Genomic DNA, 25,725 nt, shown 5'->3' with positions numbered 1-25,725 from the left:
ATATATGGTTTCTAAATATTTTCTCCCAGTCTACAGATTGTCTTTTTAACCTTCACGGGATATTTTGCAGAGCAGAGTTTTAACTTGATGAAGTTGTTTATCAGTTTTTCCTTTCATGGATCATGTTTTAGGTGTCAAGTTCGTGAACGCTTTCCCTAATCCTGCGTCCTGAAAATTTATCCTATTTTAAGTTTTGTACTTTTACATTCTATATTTAAGTCTGTGGTCCATTTTAAATAATTTTTATATAAGGTGTGATACTTAGGTCAAGGTTCAGTTCTTTTGCCTACAAATGTCCAGTTTTTTCCAGAACCACTTGTTGAAAAAGTTGTCGTTTCATTAAATTACTTTTGTACTCTTAAAAAATCAGTTAAGCATTTTTATGTAGGTTCTCCATTTTGTTCCATTGCTCTGTCTATCTCACCATAGGTATCACATACTGTTTTACTGTAGCTGTATTGTAAGCCCTAATAGTGGGTAAAGTGATTTCTCCCATTTTATTCTTCTTTTTCAATATTATTTCAGCTATTCTAGGGTTTGTGCCTTTCCATATAGATTTTAGAATGATCTTGTCTATGTCTACAAAAATCTTTACTGGATTTTGACAAGAATTGTATTAAACCTGTTGGTCAATTTGGGGAGAATTGACATATTTACTGTGTTGAATCTTCCAGTCCATGAATGTGGTGTGTCTCCAGTTTAGGTCTTTGAATTCTTTCATTAGCATTTTATAATTTTCAATGTATAGATCCTAAAGATATGTTTTGTTAAGTGTATACCTAAGTGTTTAATTTTTCTTGGAGCAATTGTAGATAGTATTGTGTTTATAATTTTAGTTAGTGTGTGCTCATTTGTATGTGTATAGAAATTCAATTAATTTTCGTGTGTTCATCTTGCATCCTGTTACCTTGCTGAACTGTGAGGTTTTGCGGTAGATTCCCTGGGATTTTTTAATGTAGACAATCATGTCATCTACAAATATGAACAGCTTTATTTCTTCCTTTTCAATCTGTATACCTTTTATTTCTTTTTTTTTCCTTATTGCAGTGGCTAGAACTTTAAGTTCTGTGTTGAGTAAGAATGGTCATAGTGGACATCCTTGCCTCATTCAGATTTTAACGGAAACATATTCAGTCTTTCACCCTTGAGTATGATGTTAGCTATAGAGTTTTTTATAGACGATTTTTTTGTTTGTTTTTTGGCTGCCTTGGGTCTTCGTTGTTGTGCACAGGCTTTCTCTAGTTGCGGCGAGCAGGGGCTACTCTTCATTGCAGTGCGCAGGCTTCTCATTGAGGTGGCTTCTCTTATTGCAGAGCATGGGCTCTAGGTGCGCGGGCTTCAGTAGTTGTGGCTTGCGGGTTCTAGAGTGCAGGCTCAGTAGTCGTGGCACACGGGCTTAGTTGCTTCGCGGCATGTGGGATCTTTTCGTACCAGGGATCGAACCCATGTCCCCTGCATTGGCAGGTGGATTCTTAACCACTGTGCCACCAGGGAAGTCCCTATAGATGATTTTTATTGAGTTGCTGATAATTTTTATTATGAATAGGTGTTGGAATTTGTCAAAGGTTTTTTCTGTGTCAATTGGTATGATCACATCTTTAGCTTGTTGATATCATAGATTACACTGATTGATTTTTTTTTAAGGTTTTTTTTTTCTTTTTAATTTTATTTACTTATTTATTTATTTATTTATGGCTGTGTTGGGTCTTCATTTCTGTGCGAGGGCTTTCTCTAGTTGCGGCAAGCGGGGGCCACTCTTCATCGCGGTGCGTGGGCCTCTCACTATCGCGGGCTCTCTTGTTGCAGAGCACAGGCTCCAGACGCGCAGGCTCAGTAATTGCGGCTCACGGGCCTAGTTGCTCCGCGGCATGTGGGATCTTCCCAGACCAGGGCTTGAACCCGTGTCCCCTGCATTGACAGGCAGACTCTCAACCACTGTGCCACCAGGGAAGCCCTGATTTTTTTTAATGTTGACCCAGCCTTGTATTCCTGGAATAAGTCCCAGTTGGTCATGGTGTGTAATCTTTTTGTATATTGTTGGGTTTGATATGCTACTATTTTTGGAGAAATTTTGTGTTTAAGTTCATGAGAGATACTGGTCTGTAGTTTTCTCTTTTTTTGGTACTGTCTTTGTATGGTGTTGGTTTCAAGATATTGGTGGCCTCATAAAATGAATTGGGTAGTATTCCCTCCTCTTCTGTTTTCTGAGTTTGTGTAAAATTGATGTTAGTTCCTCTGAAAATATTTGGTAGAATTCTCCAGTGAAACCATCTCAGTATAGAGATCTCTCTCTCTCTTTTTTTTTTTTTTTTCTTTTTTGGCCATGCCCTGCAGCTTGTGGAGTCTTATTTCCCTGACCAGGGATCAAACCCCGGCCCTTGGCAGTGAAAGTGTGGAGTCTTAACCGCTGGACTGCCAGGGAATTCCCAAGTGATCTCTTTTTGAGAGCTTTTAAATTACAAAATCAGCGTCTTTAATGGTTATAGAACTATTTAGGTTTATCTATTTTATCTTGGTTGAGTTTTGATTACAATGTGATTTTCAAAGAATTGGTCCGTTTCTTCTAAGCTGTCTAATTTGAGTGTAAAGTTGTTTTTAGTATCTCAAGTACTGTTTTAAAGGCTACAAGGATCTTTAACAATATCCCGTCTCATTCCTAAAATTGGTGATTTGTGTATTCATTTTTAATTTGTCAATCTTACTAGAGATTTATCAATTTTATTGCTTTTTTTTAGACCAGCTTTTTGTTTCATTGAGTTTCCCCCCCATCTATTTTCAATTTCTATTTCTATTGATTACTATTATTTGATATTTTCTTCCTTCATCTTGCTTTGGGTTTATTTTGCTCTCCTTTTTCTAGTTTCTTGAGGTAGGAACTTCAATTATTGATTTGAGACCCTTCCTTGTTCCAACATCCGTAACCTTTTGAAAGACTTCAATTCACTGTAACATGAAGGTTTGAATTTATAAAGTTTAACCTTATTTACTAAATTATTCAAATCTTATGTATCCTTTTTGTGTGTGTGTTTGCTTCAATTTAAAGGCTGAAGACCTACAACTATCATTATGTTTTTGGATATTCTTGTGTTTCTAAATGGTTTTTTTGTTACATAGATATTGCTGCGTAAGTCAGTTAATAAAGGTTCATGGCTGTTAAATTCTTAGATCACTGAGATTGATTCCATCAGAATTGTATGGGCCCCTCTCCAAATTATGCAGACCCAGTTGAGGGTGAAGAGAATTGTTTAAGCTTATTTAGTTTTATTCTAGCAATTCAGAGTTCTGACAGCCTGTGGGGACTTGGGAAAGAGCCAAGTAAAGAAGCAGGGGCGTATTGCCTGTGCCTAAGAATTTGCCACCAGGAGTTAGAGCAGTATTCTAATTGTGACAGTTCCCTCCTCTGTTTTGTATCTCATCTCCTGTTCCCTCATCTTGTCGCCTTTCACTATCATTTTCTACTGATCCAGTTTCTTTAATGGTTACAGGTTTCTAATGGTTTTATATTTTCAGTCAGTTTTGGTAAGTTATAATTTTTCTAGAAAATTGCTATTTCACTTAGATTTTCAAATTTGAGGTCATAAAACCTTACATTGTATTGTATTCTTCGTTTTTTAATATTTATTTTATTATTTATTTATTTTGTCTGCGCCGGGTCTTAGTTGTGGCACACGGGACCTTCATTGTGGCATGTGGACTCTTACTTGCAGCATGCAGACTTCTTGGTTGCGGAATGTGAACTCTTAGTTGCAGCATGCATGTGGGATCTAGTTCCCCGACCAGGGATCGAACCCGGGCCCCCTGCATTGGGAGCACAGGGTCTTACCCACTGGACCACCAGGAAAGTCCCACAGTGTACTCTTTATTACTTTCTAAATCTTTGCTGTGCCTTCAGTTTTGATTATGTAGTCACAGTATAATTATCCTATTTAGGAAATTTAACATGAATGTGGTACTTCAGTCTTTAGTCCATATTCCAGTTTCACCAACTGTTCTAATAATGTTCTTACAACATTTTTGTTCTCTCAGTACAAGATCATGTAGCGTTTAGCTGTCATGTGTCCTTATGCTCCTTTAATCTGGAGCAGTTCCTCAGTCTTTCTTTCATGACATAGACATATTTTTAAAATAGTGGCTCCCTCCCTTCCTTTTGTGGTAGCTGAACTGTTATTATTTGAGAAGGAACACTACCACTCTTCCTTCTGTTACTTTTAAAATTTTTTCTAAAATCTTATTCATCTCAGAATCCAGCTTTGAACACAAATTTTTATTACTAGATAATTAGTAAAAATGTGTTATTTGATAACAATATAGTTTCGTATTTCATAGAATGAACTGGTGTCCTTTATAAAGGATACTAGTTTTTATGTCATCCAGAAAACTAAAGTTCATAATACAAGTCAACTATTTGAGATACCAATGACTGATTTTGGTTATCAAATAATTTAACTTGAATATAGAGATTTTATTTCAAAAATGAAATGCTTTTTCCATGATTCAAAGGTATTTCAGAAAGTTACAAAAATAATTTGTCTAGTTACCAACTATTACTACATCTTAGATAATACTTTTTGTAAACATGTAATTATCTACTTGTAAGGTAGCATCTATAATAAAGTTACATGGTAGTTTGAAAGTACATTTTTAACTTTGCTCTCCCAAATTATTAGTTGTTATTAGTGAAACAGAAATGTACTTATACCCATTTTTGGCTTGGTCTATTTTAAATTCTTCTGGCAAACAGTCCAGTAATTTGCTCTATATTTCCCAAAATAACTTGGAATATATCTTCAGAAGTTTTGGTTATTTAGTGACTGTGGTGTCCCCTCCCCCACTTTTTTTCTCTGTAATATATCCTAGAATTTCTTTCAGAAGAAGGAAAAGCGTTGGAGATTATGTTTTCACCGTCTTTAGAATCAATTAACTTAAACTTCACGGAATCTATTCACAAGCTCTTTGAGGTCCTGAGTACCTTTATTTATCATTCAAACTCCTCCCCCTCCCATACTCAAAAAAGTAAATACTGACCTCTCAGGCTTTCATAGCAACTGTACTATTATGGGCTAGTGGCATCACCTTGTGACCAAAATCACCATTGCTACTAGTATGTATTGAAGATCTACTCTGTTGTCAGACACTATTTGAGTTCTCTGTATGTATTGCCTTATTTAATTCTCAAGTCAGATGGGTAATGAGTGGTGGAGAGTGAATGGGACCCAGCTATTCTAAGCTGTAGAACCCACAAGCTTAATTAATTTCTATACCAAAATTCCTCTTACGCTTTAATAACATTTTTCTTCTTGGGAAGTGTATGTGTACTGTTCTTGTTCCTTCTGTTATTCATATCTTAATTATTTTATTTTGGAAATTTTTTACTCATGTGAAGAATATCCATTCTCATTAACCATCTTTCTTCTTTTCCTTTCTCTTTTAACTCTTAGCTTGGTACTATAAGGAAACCACTTCTCTTCCCTGACTCCCTTCATCTATATCAGATTTTAATATATTTATGCTAATAGTAGTTTTGCTTTCCTTAAATTCAGAGTTCACCTGTGCATCTGTTTGTTTGTTCTTTCATAATATCTATTTAACCTTTATAGAAGAAAGACAAAGAATATTCGTTCTTTTTGTTACCACTATCTCAAAAGACTTCAAGATCTTATTAAAATATTCATGGTTCCAAAAGTATTTATCTAGCTAGAAAAGACTTGTATGTCTTAAACAACTTAGACCTATTTAGAGTCTATCATATTAAAATGCAAAGCTGTTCTACCAAATACCCCTTAATATTCTCCCTTCGGTATAGTCCCCTTCCTAAAGGTGGTTCCAGTCAGTCTGTTTGCAGTGACTATATTCTACTCAAACCTAGTCAGGTATATTGGTATGTAAAAGTCTGAAGTTTTTTCTTTTAGAGGCGGTCAGTATAAAAACATTTAAGTGCTTTTGAATTTGTTGTTGCTTTTTCTAGTTAAATTTTTTTCCATTATACTTTTTTATAGTTTATAATAAATAGTGATTCTTTTCTAATCCCAGTATACTTGTAGATGATCCAAAAGTTCAAAATATTCTAGTACTGATTCTAAAACATGACTCTTTAATTTCTTCTTCGTTAACTAGCCACGTGCTTAGTGGATCCATTAGGGGTTATTGATGTCAAGTTACTTTGGCAGCTTATTCTTTTGTAGTTATTCTTGTTGAGTCACTCTTACACTTAATATTCACTTTACAGTTGTTATTTACACTCAATATCTTTTCTGCTTATTAGTTTAATATATCACCTGTCTTCTTTAGGGTAGAAATAAGGGCAGGGCCACTAATCTACTTTCAAATTTATCTTTTTCTAATTTATACATGTCCTTCATGGTTACTATGGAGGTCTGATGAAATTCACATCACTCCTTAACCCCGGAAAGAAGTATAGTCAACTAATAATTAGAATTAGCTAGAGATGTGTTTCAAGTTTGACAACTGTTTACAGACTATTTTTACGGTTATACTTTTAATGGCTTCTGGCAGTTGCTTTTAGGGTAGTCTTAACAGAACTTAAAATTATTCATTTCATTTTGTACTAGATCTTTTCTTGTAAAAAAGTTCTAAGAGTAAGTGCAGGTCATGTATTCTGGGAGAGATGTAACCTCTTCAGGCCTGTAGAACACCTGTTACTTTACTTTATTGGTAATTAATAGATATAACTCCCTATCGGCCAGAAGTAATTTATCAGGGTACCTTATTTTTACAACAGCATAAATAATTCACCTGGCAGTGCTGGATTGGTTGATTGTAATCTCTTGGCAAAAATGTAATTGCCATTTTCTACAGTTTGTTTGCTAGTTATTCCAATCACAAATATAGTAAACTTTGAATCTGCTTCCTGTATGCCTATTACTGTTAATATTACTGTGATCTTAAGATACAGAATAAATACAGTGAAAACTGCAGTGAACTAAAGTCAGAGCACATTGTTCTGATATAGTTGAGAAGAGGCAGTGGACGTGGGAGGCAGCATAATTCACTAACTTTTAAGAATCCTTCTAGCTCTTAAAATTATTTTTGTTTTTTCTGGAATGCAGATTTAGTATTGATCACATGGTAGGTAGAAGCCTTTTAAGACATTCTTTTAACTACTTTTTTTTTAACACCTTTTTAACCTCATTGATCTTTTTTAAAAATTTGAGATGGACAGTTGTTATCCCTATTACTTAATACAGGTGTGATTTATATTGTCCTTAGTGTGATGAGAATGCATTTATTTTTTAAATGCTACTTAAAGTCAGAAGCAAAACAACTTTTTAATATATTGTGTGACTTAGATGAGAAATTGTTATGCCTTAGATATGGAGGCTTTGATAATTATGTAAATGCTGAGTGATGCAGAATGTTCTAGGAAGCATAGTTTTTAAATTATCTACAAAGATGGTGAGTGGTTATGTCAGTAGATTACCTGCACTTTTCTTTCTCATTACCTATTCCTAAATTCAGAATAGCTACTGCCATAGTAGCCTTTTCCTAAATGATAGTTATTTTTATGGTATGCTAAATACATACTATGAACAGTAAGATATATTTTATTTCCTAATATTACTTTGTAGATAAAAGTTAATGACATAAATTGACATCTACTTCATAATTAGGTGGCATTTTGTTTTTGTACCAACATGATGTGTATGATGTGCAACCTCAGTATTTATATGACTTCTAGGTGGAACACATTCTTTTATAGGTACGTGTATGAGTCAAAGAACTAGTTTATTATCCTTACCATTTCCTCAGTGTATTTTAAAGCTCATTTTAAAAATTTATTTTTTTATGTGTTTTGGGAGCCTCTATAAAAAAATAGATGGCCATTTGTAAAAATAAGTGGTATAGATGAGTATAGATCACGTTGAAATTTTATTTATCTAACAGATAATAGTTGGAAAACAACTTTGGGAAGTTTCAGAGAGGAACTAATTCAGCAATATTTTCATGTATTAAAGATTAATTTAGTGACATTTTCATGTAATGACTGTAGGACCAAACTCTTTTTTCTGTCCTTCTCTTTTTTAATAATTGCAATTTAACAGTTTTCTAAAATACATATCTCTTTCCCACTGTTTATGAATACAGTAAATATGTTGCAGTAATCCATAATGCCAATTTTAACTTCTTGAATTCCAAAACCTAATTTAATTATGAATTTTATTATTATTTTTGCAAAATGGTTGTTGTAACAGATAGTTAAATCTTTGTCAAATGCCAAGTGCTAACACACTTTGCCTGTAAGCAAGCAGGACATTATTTTGTTACCTTCTTTGTTACTTATTGCAGAATAACAAGACTTACTATCAAAGATATTCAGTGACAGGCTGGTAAAATTTAACCAGCAGTTTTTGGTGGGGGAGGGCGGGGGGATTGGAGAGAGGAAATGCTTTATAGCTTAACATACTTCCACCATGGTTGTTTTCAGTCAATATAACGTCACTGCATGTGGAGTTGGGAAGAAGTGATTAGTAGTGCACCATTATTTTTTCTTTTGTTACCTGTGCCTTTGGTGTCATATCCAAGAAAACATTGCCAAGTCCAGTGTCATGAAGTTTTTGTCCTATGTTTTCTTCTAGGAGTTTTATCGTTTTAGGTCTTCTTAGGGTCCTTGATACATTTTGAGTTAATTATTGCATGTGGTGTTAGGTAAGGGTCTAACTTCATTCTTTTGCCTGTACACATCCAGTTTCCCAGTACCATTTGTTGAAAAGACTTTCCTTTCTTCCACTGAGTGGTCTTGGCACTTTTGTCAAATATGTTGAGGTAGTTTCCTTCTAATTCTTGTTTGTTAGGTATTTTTATCATGAAAATATGTTGAATTTTGTTAAATGCTTTTTCTGCATCAATTGAGATGATCATGTGGATTTTTTTCCCCTTTATTCTGTTCAAGTAGGATATTACATTGATCAATTTTCATGTTTAACCATCCTTGCATTCATTTGTTGAGGATTTTTTGCATCAGTATTCATAAAGGATATTGATACATAGTTTTCTTGTAATGTCTTTGGCTTTGGTATCAGCACAATGCTGTCCTCATAGAATGAGTTAGGAAGTGTTTACTCCTTCAGTCTTTTGGGAAAGTTTGAAGTATTGGTATTAGTTCTTTAAATGTTTGATATAATTCACCGGTGAAGCCATCAGGTCTAGGGTTTTTCTTTGTTGAGAGACATTTAATTACTGATCCAATCTACTTACTAGCTATATATCTATTCAAATTTTCTATTTATTTCTGATTTAGTCTTGGTCTGTTTTATGTTTCTAGTAATTTGTCCATTAAATCTAGGTTATCTGACTTGTTGGTGTACAATTGTTCATAGTACTCTCTTATAAGGCTTTTTATTTCTGTAGAATTGATGGTAATGTCTCCACTTTCATTTCTGATTTTTATAATTTGTGTCAATTTGCGTCTTCTCTCTTTTTCTTCTTAGTCCTTCTAGCTAAAGGACTTATTAAAATCTTTTTGAAGAACCAACTTTTGGATTCATTGATTTTCTCTATTATTTTTCTGTTCTCTAATTTGTTTCTGCTCTCATCCTTATTATTTCCTTTCTTCTGCTAGGTTTGGGTTTAGTTTGTTCTTCTTTTCTAGTTCCTTAAATTGTAAAGTTATGTTGTTGATTTAAGATTTTTCTTTCTTTTTTTTTTTAATGCAGGTGTTTGTACATTTTCCCCTTAGTACTGCTTTCACTGTGTGCTATAAGTTTTGGTATGTTGTGTTGTTTTTGCCCTCTAAGTATTTTGTAATTTCCCTCATGATTTCTTCTTTGATCAGTTGGTTAATTCCCAAAATTTTTTTAATTTTCCAGTTTTCCTTTTGTTATTGATTTTTAATTTCATCTTATTGTGGCCAAAGATACTTTGTATGATATCCATATTTTTTATTATATTGAGATTAATTTGTGGCCTAACATATGGTCTGTCCTGAAAAATATCCTATGTGCACTTCAGAAAAATGTGTGTTCTGTTGCTGAGTAGAGTGTTTTGTATATGTCTGTTTGGTCTAGTTGGTTTACTATGTTAAATTCTCTATTTCTTTATATTCTGTCTGGTTCTTCTGTTGATTATGTGAGTGAGGTATTGACGTCTCCAACTATTACTGTAGAACTGTGTTTCTCCCTTCAGTTGTGTCAATTTTTGCTTTATATATTTTGATGTTCTGTTACTAGGTACCTAAATGTTTATTGTTGTATCTTTTTGCCCTATTGAACCGTTTATTAATATATAATATTTTTATTATAATGTTCTTTTTGATTTAAAGTCTATTTTGTCTGATATTAGTATAGCCACCCCTGCTCCCTTTTGGTTGCTCTTTGCATGGAATGTCTTTTTCCATCCTTTCACTTTCAACCTGTTTGTGTCTTTGGTTGTGCTTTTATTTGTTCTGCCAATCTCTGTCATTTGGTTGGACAGTTAAATACATTTACATTTAAAGTAATTGCTGATAAGGAGAGACTTCTGTCATTTTGCTGTTTTTGTATGTCCCTAATAGCCTTTTCTCCCTCATTTCCTGCATTCCTATCTTCTTTTGTGTTTAGTTGATCGTAACAAAATGTTTAAATTCCTTTCTCATTTCCTTTTATTTATATTCTATAGCTATTTTCTTTGTGGTTACCATGGAGGTTGCATTTAACATCCTAAAGTTATAACACTCTAATTGGGATTTAAACTAGCTTAACTTCAATAACATACAAAAACTGTTTCTTTACAGCTTTGACCCCATCCCTTTCATTTGTTGATAAATTACATCTTTATACATTGTTTGCCCAGAAACATAAATTAATACTTCTTTTAAATGTATTAGTCTCTCAAATTTTGTAGAAAACAATATTTGGAGTTATACACCACAGTTACAGCAATACTTAGCTTGTACACTAATAATTCATTGTTTTCTTTAAATGTAATAGTCTCTCTTAAATTTGATAGAAAACATAAAGTGGAGTTTCAAACCAATGCTAAAAATATTGCTTTTATAATTGCCCTTGTATTTACCTTTATTTCTTTATATGGCTTCAAGTTACTTTCTTATGTCATTTTATTTCACCTTGTAGGTCTCCCTTGTGCGTTTTTTGCAGGGCAGATCTAGTGGAAACAAACTCCCTTAGCTTTTGTTTATCAGGAAATGGCTTAATTTCTTCATTACTTTTGAAGGATATTTTTGCCAAATATAGAATTCTTGGTTGACAGGTTTTTCTTTCAGCACTTTGAATATGTCCATCCACTATCTTCTAGCCTCCAAAGTTTCTGAAGAGAAATCTGCTGACGTTCTTATTGAGGATTCCTCGTATGTGACAATTCACTTCTCTCTTGCTACTTTGAAGAATCTCTGTGTCTCTGTGTGGCCTGTTGAGTTCATCTTATTCAAAGTTTGTTGAGCCTCTTGGATGTTTATGTTCATGACTTTCATAAAATTTGGGGAGTTTTCAACCATTCTTTCTTCACATATTCTCTCTGCCCCTTTCTTGCTCTTCTTCTAGTTCCCACGATGTGTAGGTTGGTCCTCTTGATGCTGCCCGTAGGTCTCTTAGACTCTGTTTGCGTTTCTTCAGTCTTTTTCCTTTCTGCTCCTCAGACTCTAATTTCTGTTGTCCTATCTTCCAGTTCACTGTTTATTTTTTGTGCCTACTCAAATCTGCTTTTGAATCCCTCTAGTTGAAGTTTTCATTTTAGTTATTTACTTTTCAGCTTCAGAATTTTTTAGTTTCTTTTTAGATTTTCTATCTCTTTATTGTTATTTCCATTTTGTTCATGCATTGTTTTATGTCATACTTTGCTATATCACCTACTGAAAGAAACAAAAAGAAATCAACAGAAAATGTCCCGAAAAAGACCCAATGGCAGATCATTAGACAAAGACTTATTAAAAAAACTGTTGTAAAGATGCTCAAAGAACTAAATAAGATATGGAGAATCTTTGAATGCTTTGGGAGTTTTCTGTTGAACACTGGACATTTAAATCATAATATGGTAACTTGGAATATGGTAATATGGAAATCATATTATTCCCTTCCCTGGAGTTTCCTAATTTTTGTTATTGTTTTTGTTTTCGTTTTTTTGATTGTTGTAGGTTGTCTCTGTGCCAAGGATCAGCCTGAGGTGTAAATTTAAGGTTTTTTCATGTCTTTTCTGAGCCTTTCCCTGGATATGCATAGTCACTTTCTAATTCTTCCTGTATATGTAGTTATTTTTGAATGTCCTACTAGTCTTCAATGTCTGGCTCCCATCATGGGAAAAAGTGATAAATGACAGATAAAAAAGGGAGCTGGCTTTTTAAATACCTTGGAAGTCACTTCATTCTGATGCAGAGGAACTTGCAACAATGAGGGAAAATACAACAGTGGCAAATGGCTACCCTCCTCTTTGTCTGCACCTCTGTGATCAGAAGCAGCAATTAGCGATGAGAGCACCAGTCCCTGATACTTGGAGGATAAGGTCCTTTTTACCTACCATGGCTTCTGTAATTTGCATGTGCACAGCTCCCTGCCCTGTGGCTGGGAGTTGGGATGAAGGAGGTGCTGCTACTGTGCTAATACCTGAAATTGACAAAATTAGCTGCAATTTACTGTCCATATCTTCCCTGGAAGTTACAAACTTTCAACAGACTCTATAGAGTTCTAACATAGTCACAGCAGACAGATTCTGCCAGTCAGTTTTGTCTAGGTAGGGAGACAGATTCCTGGTGCTTCTTGCCTCCTGCCATCTTCCCAGAATGGTGGGAAGATGGTGCCTCCTGCCATCTTCCCAGAATCTTCTTTAATCCCATCTTAATTTCTGTATTGAGTGATTTTGTGAGTAGATTAAGTAGCAAGACCTCTGTATTAATGGGGTGAGGGTGCTTTTATTAAAATATAACAGCTCTTTTCTCACCTACCTTTGTATTTAAGAGCTACATTAGATGCATTTGATATATGTATAGTAATTTTGGCATTTAACTTTTGGCAGGTGGTTTTGGAATGTATGCTTAAAAAAGACCTCATTTACAATAAGGTCACTCCAACATTTCACCACTGGAAGATTGATGACAAGAAATTTGGCCTTACCTTTCAAAGTCCTGCTGATGCTAGGGCTTTTGATAGAGGCATTCGAAGAGCTATAGAGGATATTTCTCAAGGTAGGTTATTTTGACCGTTTTCTTAATTTGTTTATCAGTTATATATAATAGAAGTGACTTCAAGCAAGTCAGCTTTTGTGATATGAGATCAGGCTTTGAAAGCTGACTGTAGGTGAAGATAAAATAATGGGCTCCTTAATCTGTTTTATGTTTGTCACATCACAGTATATACCAATTACATGTATTATCTTGAAGAGCCCATCAACAGCACACTTCAGATAATTTGAAAGTTTTAAAATAAAAGCTCAAAGAAGAGGGCAGCAGTCAGGTGGAACTTTGAAAATCCTCCGGGAATATGTTACTCATATCCTTGTTTTGGTAATTATAAAGAGAAAATTTGTAATAATCAAATATATGTCAACTGCAGTTATTCTATGGCAAAACCTTCCTTACTGCTTTATCTGATTTCCTTAATAAGGATTGGCAGAGACCTCAACCCAATCTATCCCTTTGTATATCTTACCAATCTGTTAAGATCATTAACTCTAAAGCTTGCAGGTTTTAAAGGGAGGAAGAATATTTACATGTAAGACTGGCCTCTGCTTAATTAAACAAAAAGAAATCACGTTAAAACCCATTTCTTTCCCCCAAAGAAGTCATAACTAAGATTTGATCTGTTTTTCTTATTGAGAAGAAACATTATCTCTATTAGTAGAAATAACCTTCTTATACAACATAACTGAATGAAAATGTATTGACAACATTGTGGCTCATATATTTTGAAGATAGCATTTTAGTAGGAAAATCAGAAGAAATAAACTAATTATGAGACAAACCATAGGCAAGAACATGGAAATGCTTAGTACAAATATGTATTGCTAAGTGTGTGAAACTGAAGTTAAATAATGTATTTAGCTACTTTAAAAGACTAGAATTTGGTAAACAAACAATCTTTGATTTTTGATTCAGAAAAAAATTCCATGAAATGGTAGCACTCATTTTTAGTACAAGAACCCATAACTTCTTCCTATATCAGGGTTCTCATTGTTCGCTGCACATTTGAATCACCTGGGAGCCTTTTGAAAAATAGCATAATTGGTCCCCACTCCAGCCCACTTGAATCAGACTGCCTGGGGAGTGGTGCTGAGGCATTCCTTTTTTTTTTTTTAAGTTCTGTGCATTTCAAATGTGGTGAGGAATTGTCAAATGACTATATATCATGAATTTAGGGAGGGGCAAGATGAATATGGATCTTCAGATTCTCCAGTAGTAGTTGTGGTTCTCAAACCACTGCAAGAAACTTAAAAATAAAAAAATTTATGATGCCCAATGCCTCACCCCTCAGAGATTCTGACATTATTGGTTTGAGACTGTATTCTGGCATCATTATAATTTTTTTAAAGTTTCCCAGTTAATTCTGATATTTTGTTAGTGTTGAAGAACCAGTGCTTTCAAAAGAAAATCGTTATCCATGGTTGCTGGAATATTTAGTTTTGAATACTTTTATGCCCACATTCATACCCCCATAGGAACATACTTCTTTCACTAGGATCAGATAGATTGGGTTTAACCTTTTAAAAGAAAATTAATAAGGAGACAGTTACAAACACCTAGCCAGGTAGAATAGACTACAGTACTCAGCCTGTCTCATTGTTTTTGAACATTTTTGAAAACATACTGGTTAGCATTATTATCAGCCACTGTATAGGTTTTCAACAATCCCATTAAATTTTTCTTACTTAGCCTCCCATGACAGTAAGAATAAACTATGCACCTTTTCCATAGGGCAGCTTTCTCTTCATCTCCATGCTAGCTATGTCTCAAGGGTAGCATAAACTCAGAATACTTTGCTAAGGTAAATCCTTCCTTATTAATTTATTGGAACTAAAGGCACTCTTGAACGCCATGAAAACTTATATAGAGGCATTGGTGCACAAAAGTCAATTGCAACAGTTGGCTATTGACTATCAACAGTGGATTAAGGCTCATTTTTTTTCCTTACTAAAGCTACTAAAATCCTAGTTGGGGGTACTAAATACTGTTTCCTGGGTCAGAGTACTTAGAAAAATTGAATAAATCATGTGGGCATCACCTGAACACCAGAAGAGTGTGGTGCATATACTCTTCCTGGCAGTTTCAGTATTTCAGAGAAATCAGAGGCAGGGCTTGCCAGAGATAGCGTACTTTCACAGAAGACACCTCTTTAAGTAAGTAACTGGAAATTTACCTGTAGAAGAGGAAAGCAATCACTTTATTCTCTCTTTATCTAACAGAGGGGCAAGTATGAGTGACCAACATCTGACTGGTTGCCAGGCAGTCCAGAATGATCTCTGATTAGTCTTCTACAGTATCATAGTGATATTATCAATGAGTCAGCAATACTAAAATCTAAAACAAAAATTCTATGCTTAATTAACTTTTACCCGTTTTCTTAGGATGCCCAGCATTTAAAAATGAAACTGAAGGAGCAGAAGACAACTTACAAGTAAGTAGTTTGGATTAAAAGGAATTTCTAGACATAAAGGATGTAGAGGAAATCACTAGCCTTAATAAATAAACAATTCATATAAATTCTTAAGAAATTTCTGGACACTGTATTTGTCAGGAAATACAGGGAAACAAAACCAATAGAATGTGTGTATGTGTATATATATATATATATATATATATATATACATATATATGTATGTATTTATTAATATGTGTAAAGAGGACTTGGTTTTGTTCGGTTTGTTTGTTTAAGGAATTGGCTCATGTGACTGTGGGAACTGGCCAGTCCGAAATTCACAGGGTAGGCAGGTAGGCAGGCATCCCAGAAGTTCTGGCAGGAGTTGATGTTTTGCTCTTGAGTCAGAAGGCAATCTCAAGGCAGACTTCCTTCCTCCTTGGGGGACCTCAGTCTTTTCTTTAAGTCTTTCCAGAATGAGTCCACCCACTTTATGGAGGATAATCTCCTTTACTCTGAGTCTACTGATTTAGATGTTAGTCACATATGAAAATTACCTTCACAGTAGTTAGACTGGTGTTTGACCAAACCACCATCGCCTAGCCAAGTTGACAGATAAAATTAACCATCACAGATACCCCACCGCATAGGCAAGGTACTTGTATTAAAAATTCATAGAAAAGTAATTTCAAATTATTAATAAGCATATGGATACCCTTCTGTTTTATATCACTAGTAATCAGCAGGTAGTATAAATTAACATTTATTAGTTATGAAATTATCAAGATTTAAAAATTAATACTACCCCAGACTGTGTCTTTTCATGAGGCTGACAGATTGACGCTCTGCTAGAGAAAATATAAATTGGTAGATTCTTTGTAGAAAGCAGTTTGGTAATAATGTATTTAAAAGCTTTAAAAATAGAAACAGGACTTCCCTGGTGGTCCAATGGTTAAGACTTCCCCTTCCAGTGTTTCAGGTTCGATCCCTGGTCAGGGAGCTAAGATCCCACATACCTTGTGGCCAAAAAGCCAAAACATAAAGCAGAAGCAGTATTGTAACAAATTCAATAAAGGCTTTAAAATTGGTCCACATTTTAAAAAAAATCTTTAAAAAAAAAAAAAGAAATATTCATACCTGTTGATCCAGTGAATCAATTTAAGGAAATAGAGATACACAAAAAATTTGTGTACACAGATTTTTGGGTGTGTATGTGTATGAAATATTGATAATAAAAAATAAGCTATCTAAATGGAATGGAAATGGTTGAATTAAGGTATCTTTGTCATACGACCACTAAAAATTTTATTATTAATTTACTTGCAGTGTATTGAGTAGTAAAAACAGATAATTATATGGTGTTGTCATCCATTGTTACTCAGCTAAAATGTTAAATAATTTTGTTACTTTTGGATTGTGGGATTCTGAGATATATGGCTTTCTTTTTAGTACTTTTAATTTCCTAAAGTATTAATACTTTTAGGATAATAGTGAAAGAACCCAAATTTATATGTATACCTTGTATTAATAATCAATTATTCATATTATTGTAAAAATAGTCATCACCTAAAGGACATGGCAAAATGTTTTATGTACATTTATAATCAGAAAATAAAAATGGCTTTTATTTCTGAAAATTTGAGAAATATAGCGAAGTTCAAAAAATAAAACATAGATATGCTACCATCCATGATAACCATCATACATACTTTTTAAAATATTTATTTATTTATTTGGCTGCTCCAGGTCTTAGCTGCGTCACGCAAGATCTTTGTTGCCGCGTGTAGGATCTTCGTTGCTGCATGCAGGATCTTTAGTTGCAGCACATGGGATCTTTAGTTGCGGCATGTAAACTCTTAGTTGTAGCATGTGGGATCTAGTTCCCCGAACAGGGATTGAACCCGGGCCCCCTGCATTGGGAGCACAGAGTCTTAGCCACTGGACCACCAGGGAAGTCCCATACGTATTTTTAAATATGGCCTCTGAGTTTTTTTCTGGACAAATAAATGGGTACACCTGTGTTATTATGATATCATTATTCTGTAGCTTTTTTTTTTCACTTAAATACATAATGATATTTTGTGACCTTAAATATTTTTTCAAGTTTACAATTTTTAATCTTTTTTGTGTCTAATTTGTTTTCAATAGATGTATCCTAACCCATTATCCTTATTGTACATTTAAGAGTTCTTATTTGTGTTTTAATATATGAATCTGTTTATTGATGGTTAATTATTATTTTAAAAACTGAGTTTCAGTTAATTAGGTATAAGAAATAAGTAATAAAATGCAAAATAAGTATACTTTTTATAGTTAAGTGTTTCCTAAAGTTCTGTTCTGGTATCAATGAGAATATGGAGCTGGAAATGGGAAAACATTTTCTGAATTGCTCCCTGTGAAGAGAGTAAGTTTGGTTAAAATTCAACTTTAAAAAGAGTTTTTTAACATTCTGCTTTGGTTTTACATCATTTCTATATATAGCACTGTATAGAGGAAAAACTTTTACAGGACTTAATTGTTTGCAAGACTTTGTGCATATTGCCATCAATGGCTAGTAAAGAGAATTACTGTATAACCAAAGCAACAAGAGTAGTTAATCTGTTGTTAGCTCCTTGGGATCTCTGCTTCATAGTAAGTTCTCTCCACTGCCTCCAGTCCAACAGGTTATACACACACACACACACACACTCTCTCTCTCTCTCTCTCTCTCTCTCTCTCTCTCTCTCTCTCTCTCCCCCACACGTACACACACACACACCTAAAAGAGTTATTTATATTTTAGCTTCATTATATACTAAAGCACTTGCTTGGTTTTTATTTTCATAATAAAATAGAAAATGTGCATTGTCACTAGAGACTCTAAAATAGGCTTCCATGTAAATGTAATTTCACTAAGAGCAATTTTTATATCAAGTGTTAGTTCTTGGTTTTTGCTTACTGTGGTGTTTTTAAAATAGATTCTTAAATTATATTCCTTTTGGTGGAATCTTATTCTCCTCCCCTTGAGTGGGCGCTATACTTACTGGGTTGTTTCTTAATAAGGAGCATATGGTAGAAATGACAAGAGTATGGTTTCCAAAGGTAGGCCATAAAAGATATTGCAGCTTCTTTCTGGCTCTCTTAGATCCCCTGTACTGGAGGATGCCAACTGCCATGTCATGGGGACACTCAAGCAACTCTATGGAGATGTCCTTGTGGTGAGGAACTGAAGTTTTGTGACAATAAACATGTTAATGAGCCATCTTGGATGCAGGTCATTCACCCCCAAATGAGCCATCAGATGACTGCAGTCATGGTTGATGTCTTAACTGTAACTTCCCTAGGGACTGTGAGCCAGAACCACCTTGTTAAGTGGAAGCTTAAAGTTAAGCCTTTGAGGAGACTGCTGATGAGGTCTTAAATGAAAATGAAGAGCACCATATTGGAAACTGAAAGAAAGGAAATCACTGTTATATAGTAGCAGAAAGTTTAGCAACACTGTCACCTGTAGTAATAAGTGAAGTAGAAAATGTACTACTTCTGGTTATGGTAAAGCAGTGGATGGGAGAAATAGGCTCAGGAAGGGCTCCTAAACAAACAAAAAGAACCAGGACTTGCTGGTTTTGAAAATTCTCATCCTCTCAATATGTCACACTATGCTTAAATTAGGAAATGGCTTCCAGGCAAAGATCATATCCAGGGCACTCTCAGAATAGGTTTGTCTAAAGATGAAGCCAGTGGTGTGACTATAAAATCCTTTGTTAAAACCTCAGAAAGATGTAATGTGAGCCTCAGAGAACCTTTCAATCAAAGTAAGAGGGCTTAAAGCAGATTAAGGGTGTCCTCAGCAGAAATTTAAAGTAGAGAAGAGTTTGTCTCAGAATTGTGACTGTGCTTTTTGTCTAACAGAGTGAATCCCAGTAAGATTCCCAAGAGACCCACAAAGTTTTCAAAAGAGTTAATTGGCAGAAATATTACCAGTCTGAGGAGCGGCCCCTTGGATCCCCAAAATTTTACTGGCAGGAAGCAGGTTGAAAAACATTTTACATGTAAACATGGACTTCCTTTCATAAAACGGAAAGATAACTCAGAAATAGAACCAAAATCTCAAAGGGCAGAGCCAAGAGCTATGGAGAATTATTCCCATATTCAAGGAACTTCTAACATGTTCCCACCTTGATTACAGAATTACTTTGGATCAGTGACTCCATTTTCTCTTTTTCTGAACCAGAAGTTTTATAACAGTTATCCTTTGCCTGTCCTACCATTGTATTTTGGTTGTGTGTGGGGCAGATAATTTGTCTGTTTAGTTCATGGGTCCTCACAATGAGAGGAACTGTACTTAAGGAACACCATTCAGCTAAGTTGCTCCCAAATTTCTTACTCAAAGAAACTATGAGATAGTAAATGTTCTTAGAAGCTGCAGTTTTGTGGTAATTTGTTATGCACCAACAGCTAACCAATACATAAGCAGAAAAGGAAGATGAGTAGAATGAAAGCTAACATTTATAGTCATGTTCATTTCATCTTGCTCCCATTCTCAACTTTTTTTAGATGATACATCTAGCTTAGGTTAAATTCCATTTTTCAATAGAAGATTGTATTATATCTTGGTTTTATAGCCCTTTTACAATTAAAAGTATGTGCAGGTAGAAAAAAACACAGTTCTTATTAGTTTAAAAAATTCTGAGCCCAATTATGTATGTATAATATATTAACCTTAATTACACCAAAAGGGGCTGGGGGATACTGAGATGCTAGCAAAATGTGAAATTTTTAAAAAAAGAATCAACTTACAGAATTAAACTGCCAAAGAAAACTCTTAAGTTTACTTTAGTACCATTTATTTCATGATATGCTAAAGTTTTCACATACATCATTCTTATTTTGGAATGTATTGGAGGTTATTAAAGTATTCTAATTCAGTTAACCACTTTATTAGGAACAAAGTACATTATTGTTTTGTAATCCACCTATGGGCTTGACATACATAAACATTTTGAAATTATTTTGAGTGCAAGTTGACTGTAGTTTATGATAGTGGTTATGTCAGGTTTACTTTATTAGTGATTATTTGCAAAGACAACTAAAATGGCTTTAAAAGAATAACCCATTCTCTAATTATTTTAACCCCAAGGAAGTAATGACTGTTAGTTAGATCATAAATGTCTTTAAGACTTTAAATATCAGAGTGGAAATCCTCTCCATTTTGAGTACTTATTAATTCATTCAGTAAATATTTGAGCACCTGTTCTGTTCCAGTAACTATGCTGAACATTTGATTATTTGCTGGTAGACAACTTTGAGCTTTCAGCAATTCAGTATCTTTATCGGTATCATAAATCATCAGAAAGGTATTTACCTTTCTATTTCATACCTGTCTTTGAAAGGTTTCATAACATCATTATTTGGATTTAAAATCATATCTTGCTCATCTTTTATCCCTGATGTTTAGTACAGTTTTGACCATATACATAGTTGGTAGGAAAGGTTTTTTGAAGAAAAATCTTCAAAATTAAGGAGTTTAAAAAAAAAAAAAACCCAAGCAGCAGTAAGGTATGAATGTTCTTTTCATTTGGTTTCTTTATTTAACTATTTTAATGAGCCGGTTAGGTGGGTGTTTTTGTTTTGTTTTAATGCTAGCTTACATTTAATTAAGCTTATTTTTACAGTGTTTTTCCAACCAGAGTTGTTAGTCATAACAGTTCTTATTGTTCAGATAGGCTAGATTGCTAACAAAACCCATAAAACTCACCTCACGATTGTTTTGTGATTATAAGAGGAAAAGATCTCAGATTCCATGCTTTGGGGCAGAAGAAAGGTGACACCTAATTGATCTGAAGTGAAAAGGTATCATATTTTCTCTTCGCCACTGAGAAATACTTGACTAACTTACTCTTTTTTAGAATTAAGTAAGGTCATTTTTGAGCCAAATGATTAAAAAGGATTGTGATTTACATTTATTGTTCAAAGTCATTTGCTTTAGTCAAAGGGGATATGAATTGTTCACGTACTCATTTTCAGAGGTGGTAACATTTTAATAAGGCTCTATATCTGAAAACTAAGTTAATGGATAGAACTTTATTTAGCTAGCAAAATGGATTTTATATTACCGTGATCTCTCACCATCCTACCTTATAGTTAAGTTCCTGTAACCTTTATATATTTTAGATTGAGTTTAATTATCTAATAAGGGAGTAAAAAAACTATATAATCTTTTTGCACAATATTTTGTCACTATTTAATTTTTCCTTGACTCTTAAACTAATCTTCATGTAGAATATTTGGATAGTTAGAAAATTATAAAGAAGAAATCAGGAATCATTTATCCCTACCTAGTGGTAATTGTTATTAAGATTTTGGGTTCTTCTTCTTAAGTTTTCCTTTGTTCTTGCATGTTATATTCAAATACATACTTCTTTTTAAAAGTACCATCAGAATCAGTCTCTTCTCCATTTTGATTGTGTTTTTGATAGGATTTTTGTTTGTATTGGTAATGGTAGTGATAGTGGTGGTTGGAATTTAAGTAGTACAAATCATAAAATTTGAACACACACAGTCTGATTTCAGAGTCTTTGAATTTTGCCATTATATTATGTAACTGTACTACAGTTTATTTAACCATTCATGTTTTTCATTGAACATTTACTTTATTTTCCACAGTCTTATACATTAATTTTTGTTGGTACTTCTGAATGTGACCTTAGGATAAAATCCTAGAAATAGATTTACCAATTAAAGGATTGTCTAAAGGTTTATATAGTTAGCAGGAACTATGCAACTATTGCCTGCCTATTAACTAAAAAACAGATTTACAGACAATAAACAATCCCTGAAAACCTAATACCACATTTAAGCCAAACTAACTTTTCATTTAAAGGGTACTTTCTGTTGATTAATAAGGTGGAGGACTTGTTTTCCTTTTTTGTTTTTGCTGGACATTATATGTTGGTACTTTTCTCACATGCCTTCCATATTATTTCATCATTGATTACTGTGTTCAGGTTGCCTAAACAAAATACTGTATACGCTATTAGTATTTTTAGACAAAGCTCATAGACATGCAAAATTGAAAATTCAAAGTTTAGTTTATTCTTAAACTAATAAAAAGTAACTAAAGAAATCTAGCAAACAGAACAGGAGACGTTGGTGGTCAAATATAAAATGCATTGCTACTGGGTGCTACATCAAAGTGTAAATAGTGATTTTTGTTGGGCTTGTAGAATTGTTAGTAATTTTTTTCCTTTTCTGTGCTTTCTAAGTTTGCATAATTTGACTGTATAGTTTTAAATACCAAAAGGATAGCTTTGATAGTATTTTTAACATATACAATGCTAAAATATAAGATTTCTTTATCAAAGAACATCTAAAATTTTTTCATCATGCTAAAGTAAACTAATAATATAATTATTTAAAACTTCTCTTGTTGAATATGACCCAGTCACACGTTCAAACCTGTGATTCGTGATATACAACTACAAGAATGAAAGTTTGGAGCAACTGATAGACTGTGATATCACTTTTTTTCACACTATATTGTTTATTGGGAATCGTACATTTTAAAAAGTTTACAGAACAATACTGTTTTCTCTGCCTCAGAATTAATATAGAGAGAAGGGACAAAGGCAGGAGAAAAGCAAAATCTGTATTTATTTTCTCTACAGCTGTCATCTAGACTTATGTTCTGAAAGAGAACTACAGCTAGAATTATTTTATTACTTTATACTGCATCCTTTTGCCTCTACACACAAAATTGCTGTAATAGTCTTGGAGAAATAAAAAGCTAAACAATCTCTGAGCAACCATAGAAGAATAATTATTATACCAGCCTCTGAGAGTGGAACAGATTTCCACTGTACGTGAAATATTGGCATGGTTTACTTTTTAGGTAATACAGATGAGCCAATGCCAGCACAGTACTGAAAGCATTGAATGTGGATGTATATTACTGCTATAAACAACTTTTTAAAAGCTGGAGCTCATGCAAATGTATGTACATCCTTTGTGTGTATCATACATTAGATTTTCTGCTCTTGTGGAAGATTTTTTGACATTTTCCACCACCTAACTTGAGATTACACCCCTTTTCCCATAGTAATTGTTACCTTTAAAGAGTTGTAATCCAGTAAAAAACATTCAGGTTTGACTAAGCCAGAATACTTTTTACTCAGTCTGATCCAAGTTTTAAAAAATGTTTTGGCTACTATTAATTTTAATAATGAAAATGGTACAAATAATCTTTTTTATAAAATAACAATTAAAATTTTTTTCTTATATGAGTTTGGCAGAGATAGTTAAATAATAAGGCCCAGTGTGGGTAGAGATGTGAGGAAATAGTCTTTCTTGAGAGGTTTTCAAAGGGCACATAAGTTTGCTAGAGGGTAGCTTATACTCTCTAGTATTAATGGGAAATAATCCTAAGGAAATAATATTACCAGTGCACCAAGATGTATTTATAAGGAGGTGTGTTGCAATGTATATGACCAAAAAATTCGAAGCTATTTAAATGCCCCTAATTCGAGTTTTGCCTACAGAATATATAACATATACAAATATTGAACTTCTTTGCAACCATTTTAAAGCACAGGGTACATCTTTATATATTGACACAGGGAGAGGTTCATGGTATGTTTTGTGGTAAAAGAAAGCACTACATGGATAGACCTAAATATATAAATGGAATCAAATTATACACAGACTATAAACATATATATATGTATTAAGAGGTCTAGAAAGATATATGTCAAATAATAATAGGTGCTATTCCATGCAGGTGGGGTGTGAAGAATTTTTTGTGTAATTTGAACTTTTAACAGTTATTAAAATTATTTCTTTTGTGGGTGAAGACTTTTCATTGTTGTTTAAGGAGTTCTTTTTCTACATTTTTTTCTATTGCCAAATTTACTCCCAAGGGTCTATATTAATATAATGTGATCTGACTTGTGGTTATTTGCATATCACTGATTATTTATAGCGTACTCACTATGTGTCAGGTATAGTTCTAAGCTCTAGGAATAAAAGAGGGAAAGTCTGTCATTACTGGCTCATGGGAGAAATACAAATAAAAGAACACTTAGAATATAGGGGTGATAGATATAAGTATTTTTGAGGAAGTTCAGAGGAGGGAGTAACTTTGGAGTGGATTAACAGACTTTTTGAGGAGTTTATGGCCGATGTTAAGGAGTTCTTTTTTTTTTAATTTTTATTTTATATTGGAGTATGGTTGATTTACGTTGTGTTAGTTTCAGGTGTACAGCAAAGTGATTCAGTTATACATATATATACATTCATTCTTTTTCAGATTCTTTTCCCATATAGGTTATTACAGAATATTGAGTAGAGTTCCCTGTGCTATATATAGGTCCTTGTTGATTATCTATTTTATATATAGTAGTGTGTATATGTTAATCCCAAACTCTAAAAAGGAGTTTTTCTAGTGGAAAAATTGAAGATAGTCTTTGTGGGCAGAGGAAATGACATGTATAAAGAATCAGAAGTGTGAAATGTTAGACAGTACTGGAGAGAAACAGTACATCTGAAGCAAAAGGAGATGATGAAACAGTAGAGTAGGAGCCATGGTAAAGTAACAAACCTATGCATTCATTTGTTAGTTCTTTTGTTCATTCTCAAAATTTCTTGTTCATGAAAAGAAAATACTATGTAATTTTTAGTAAGGCTAGTCCATTATTATAGAAATTAAATAGCATATCCATAAATAAGAGTGAAAGTTGTGATAATGCCTAGTCTTAGTGAGAATGTAGAACACTGCTTGTGGACATGTGAATTGTTAAAACCACCTTGGAAAATAATTTTTATTTTATAAATCAGAGCATACGTGTATCTTATAATCTAGCATTTCCACCCCTGGATATGTACCAGAAAAATTCTTGTATATATGTATCATGAGGCCTGTAGAAGATTGTTCTTAGCACCCTTGTTTGAAATAGCAAAAAATTAAGTGTTTTATCTTAGGCAAGTTACATAATGTCTTTGAGCTTTAGTTTCTTCCTGTGGAATAGAGATAATAATGCTAACTAGCTCGAAGGGTTGTTGTGAGGATTAAATGAGTTAACCCATGTAAAGTACTTGAGACAGTGTCTGCTACATAGAAAATGCTTAATAGGTGTTAGCTATCATCACTACAAAGAAGTGAAAATGAGTGAGCTATTGCTACATATGTCAACATGAATAAGTTTCATGAAAAATAATGAGCAAAAAAAGCAAGTTCCAAAAT

At 33.6% G+C, this 25,725-nt stretch overlaps 1 protein-coding gene across 1 annotated transcript in view; it reads left to right on the top strand.

Annotated features, from left to right (window-relative positions):
• Positions 1-25,725, top strand: part of SPRED1 (sprouty related EVH1 domain containing 1) — a 122,667-nt gene that overhangs the window by 64,847 nt on the left and 32,095 nt on the right. Inside the window, exons 3-4 of the mRNA XM_007180427.2 lie at positions 12,958-13,126; positions 15,502-15,551. Coding sequence (XP_007180489.1) covers positions 12,958-13,126; positions 15,502-15,551 — 219 coding nt within the window. The remainder of the gene's footprint in view (positions 1-12,957; positions 13,127-15,501; positions 15,552-25,725) is intronic.

The sequence above is a fragment of the Balaenoptera acutorostrata genome, chromosome 3 (assembly GCF_949987535.1).
Source record: "Balaenoptera acutorostrata chromosome 3, mBalAcu1.1, whole genome shotgun sequence".
Lineage (NCBI taxonomy): Eukaryota > Metazoa > Chordata > Mammalia > Artiodactyla > Balaenopteridae > Balaenoptera > Balaenoptera acutorostrata.
The sequence above is the reverse complement of the archived record's forward strand: the minus strand, read 5'-3'. Positions and strand labels throughout refer to the sequence as shown.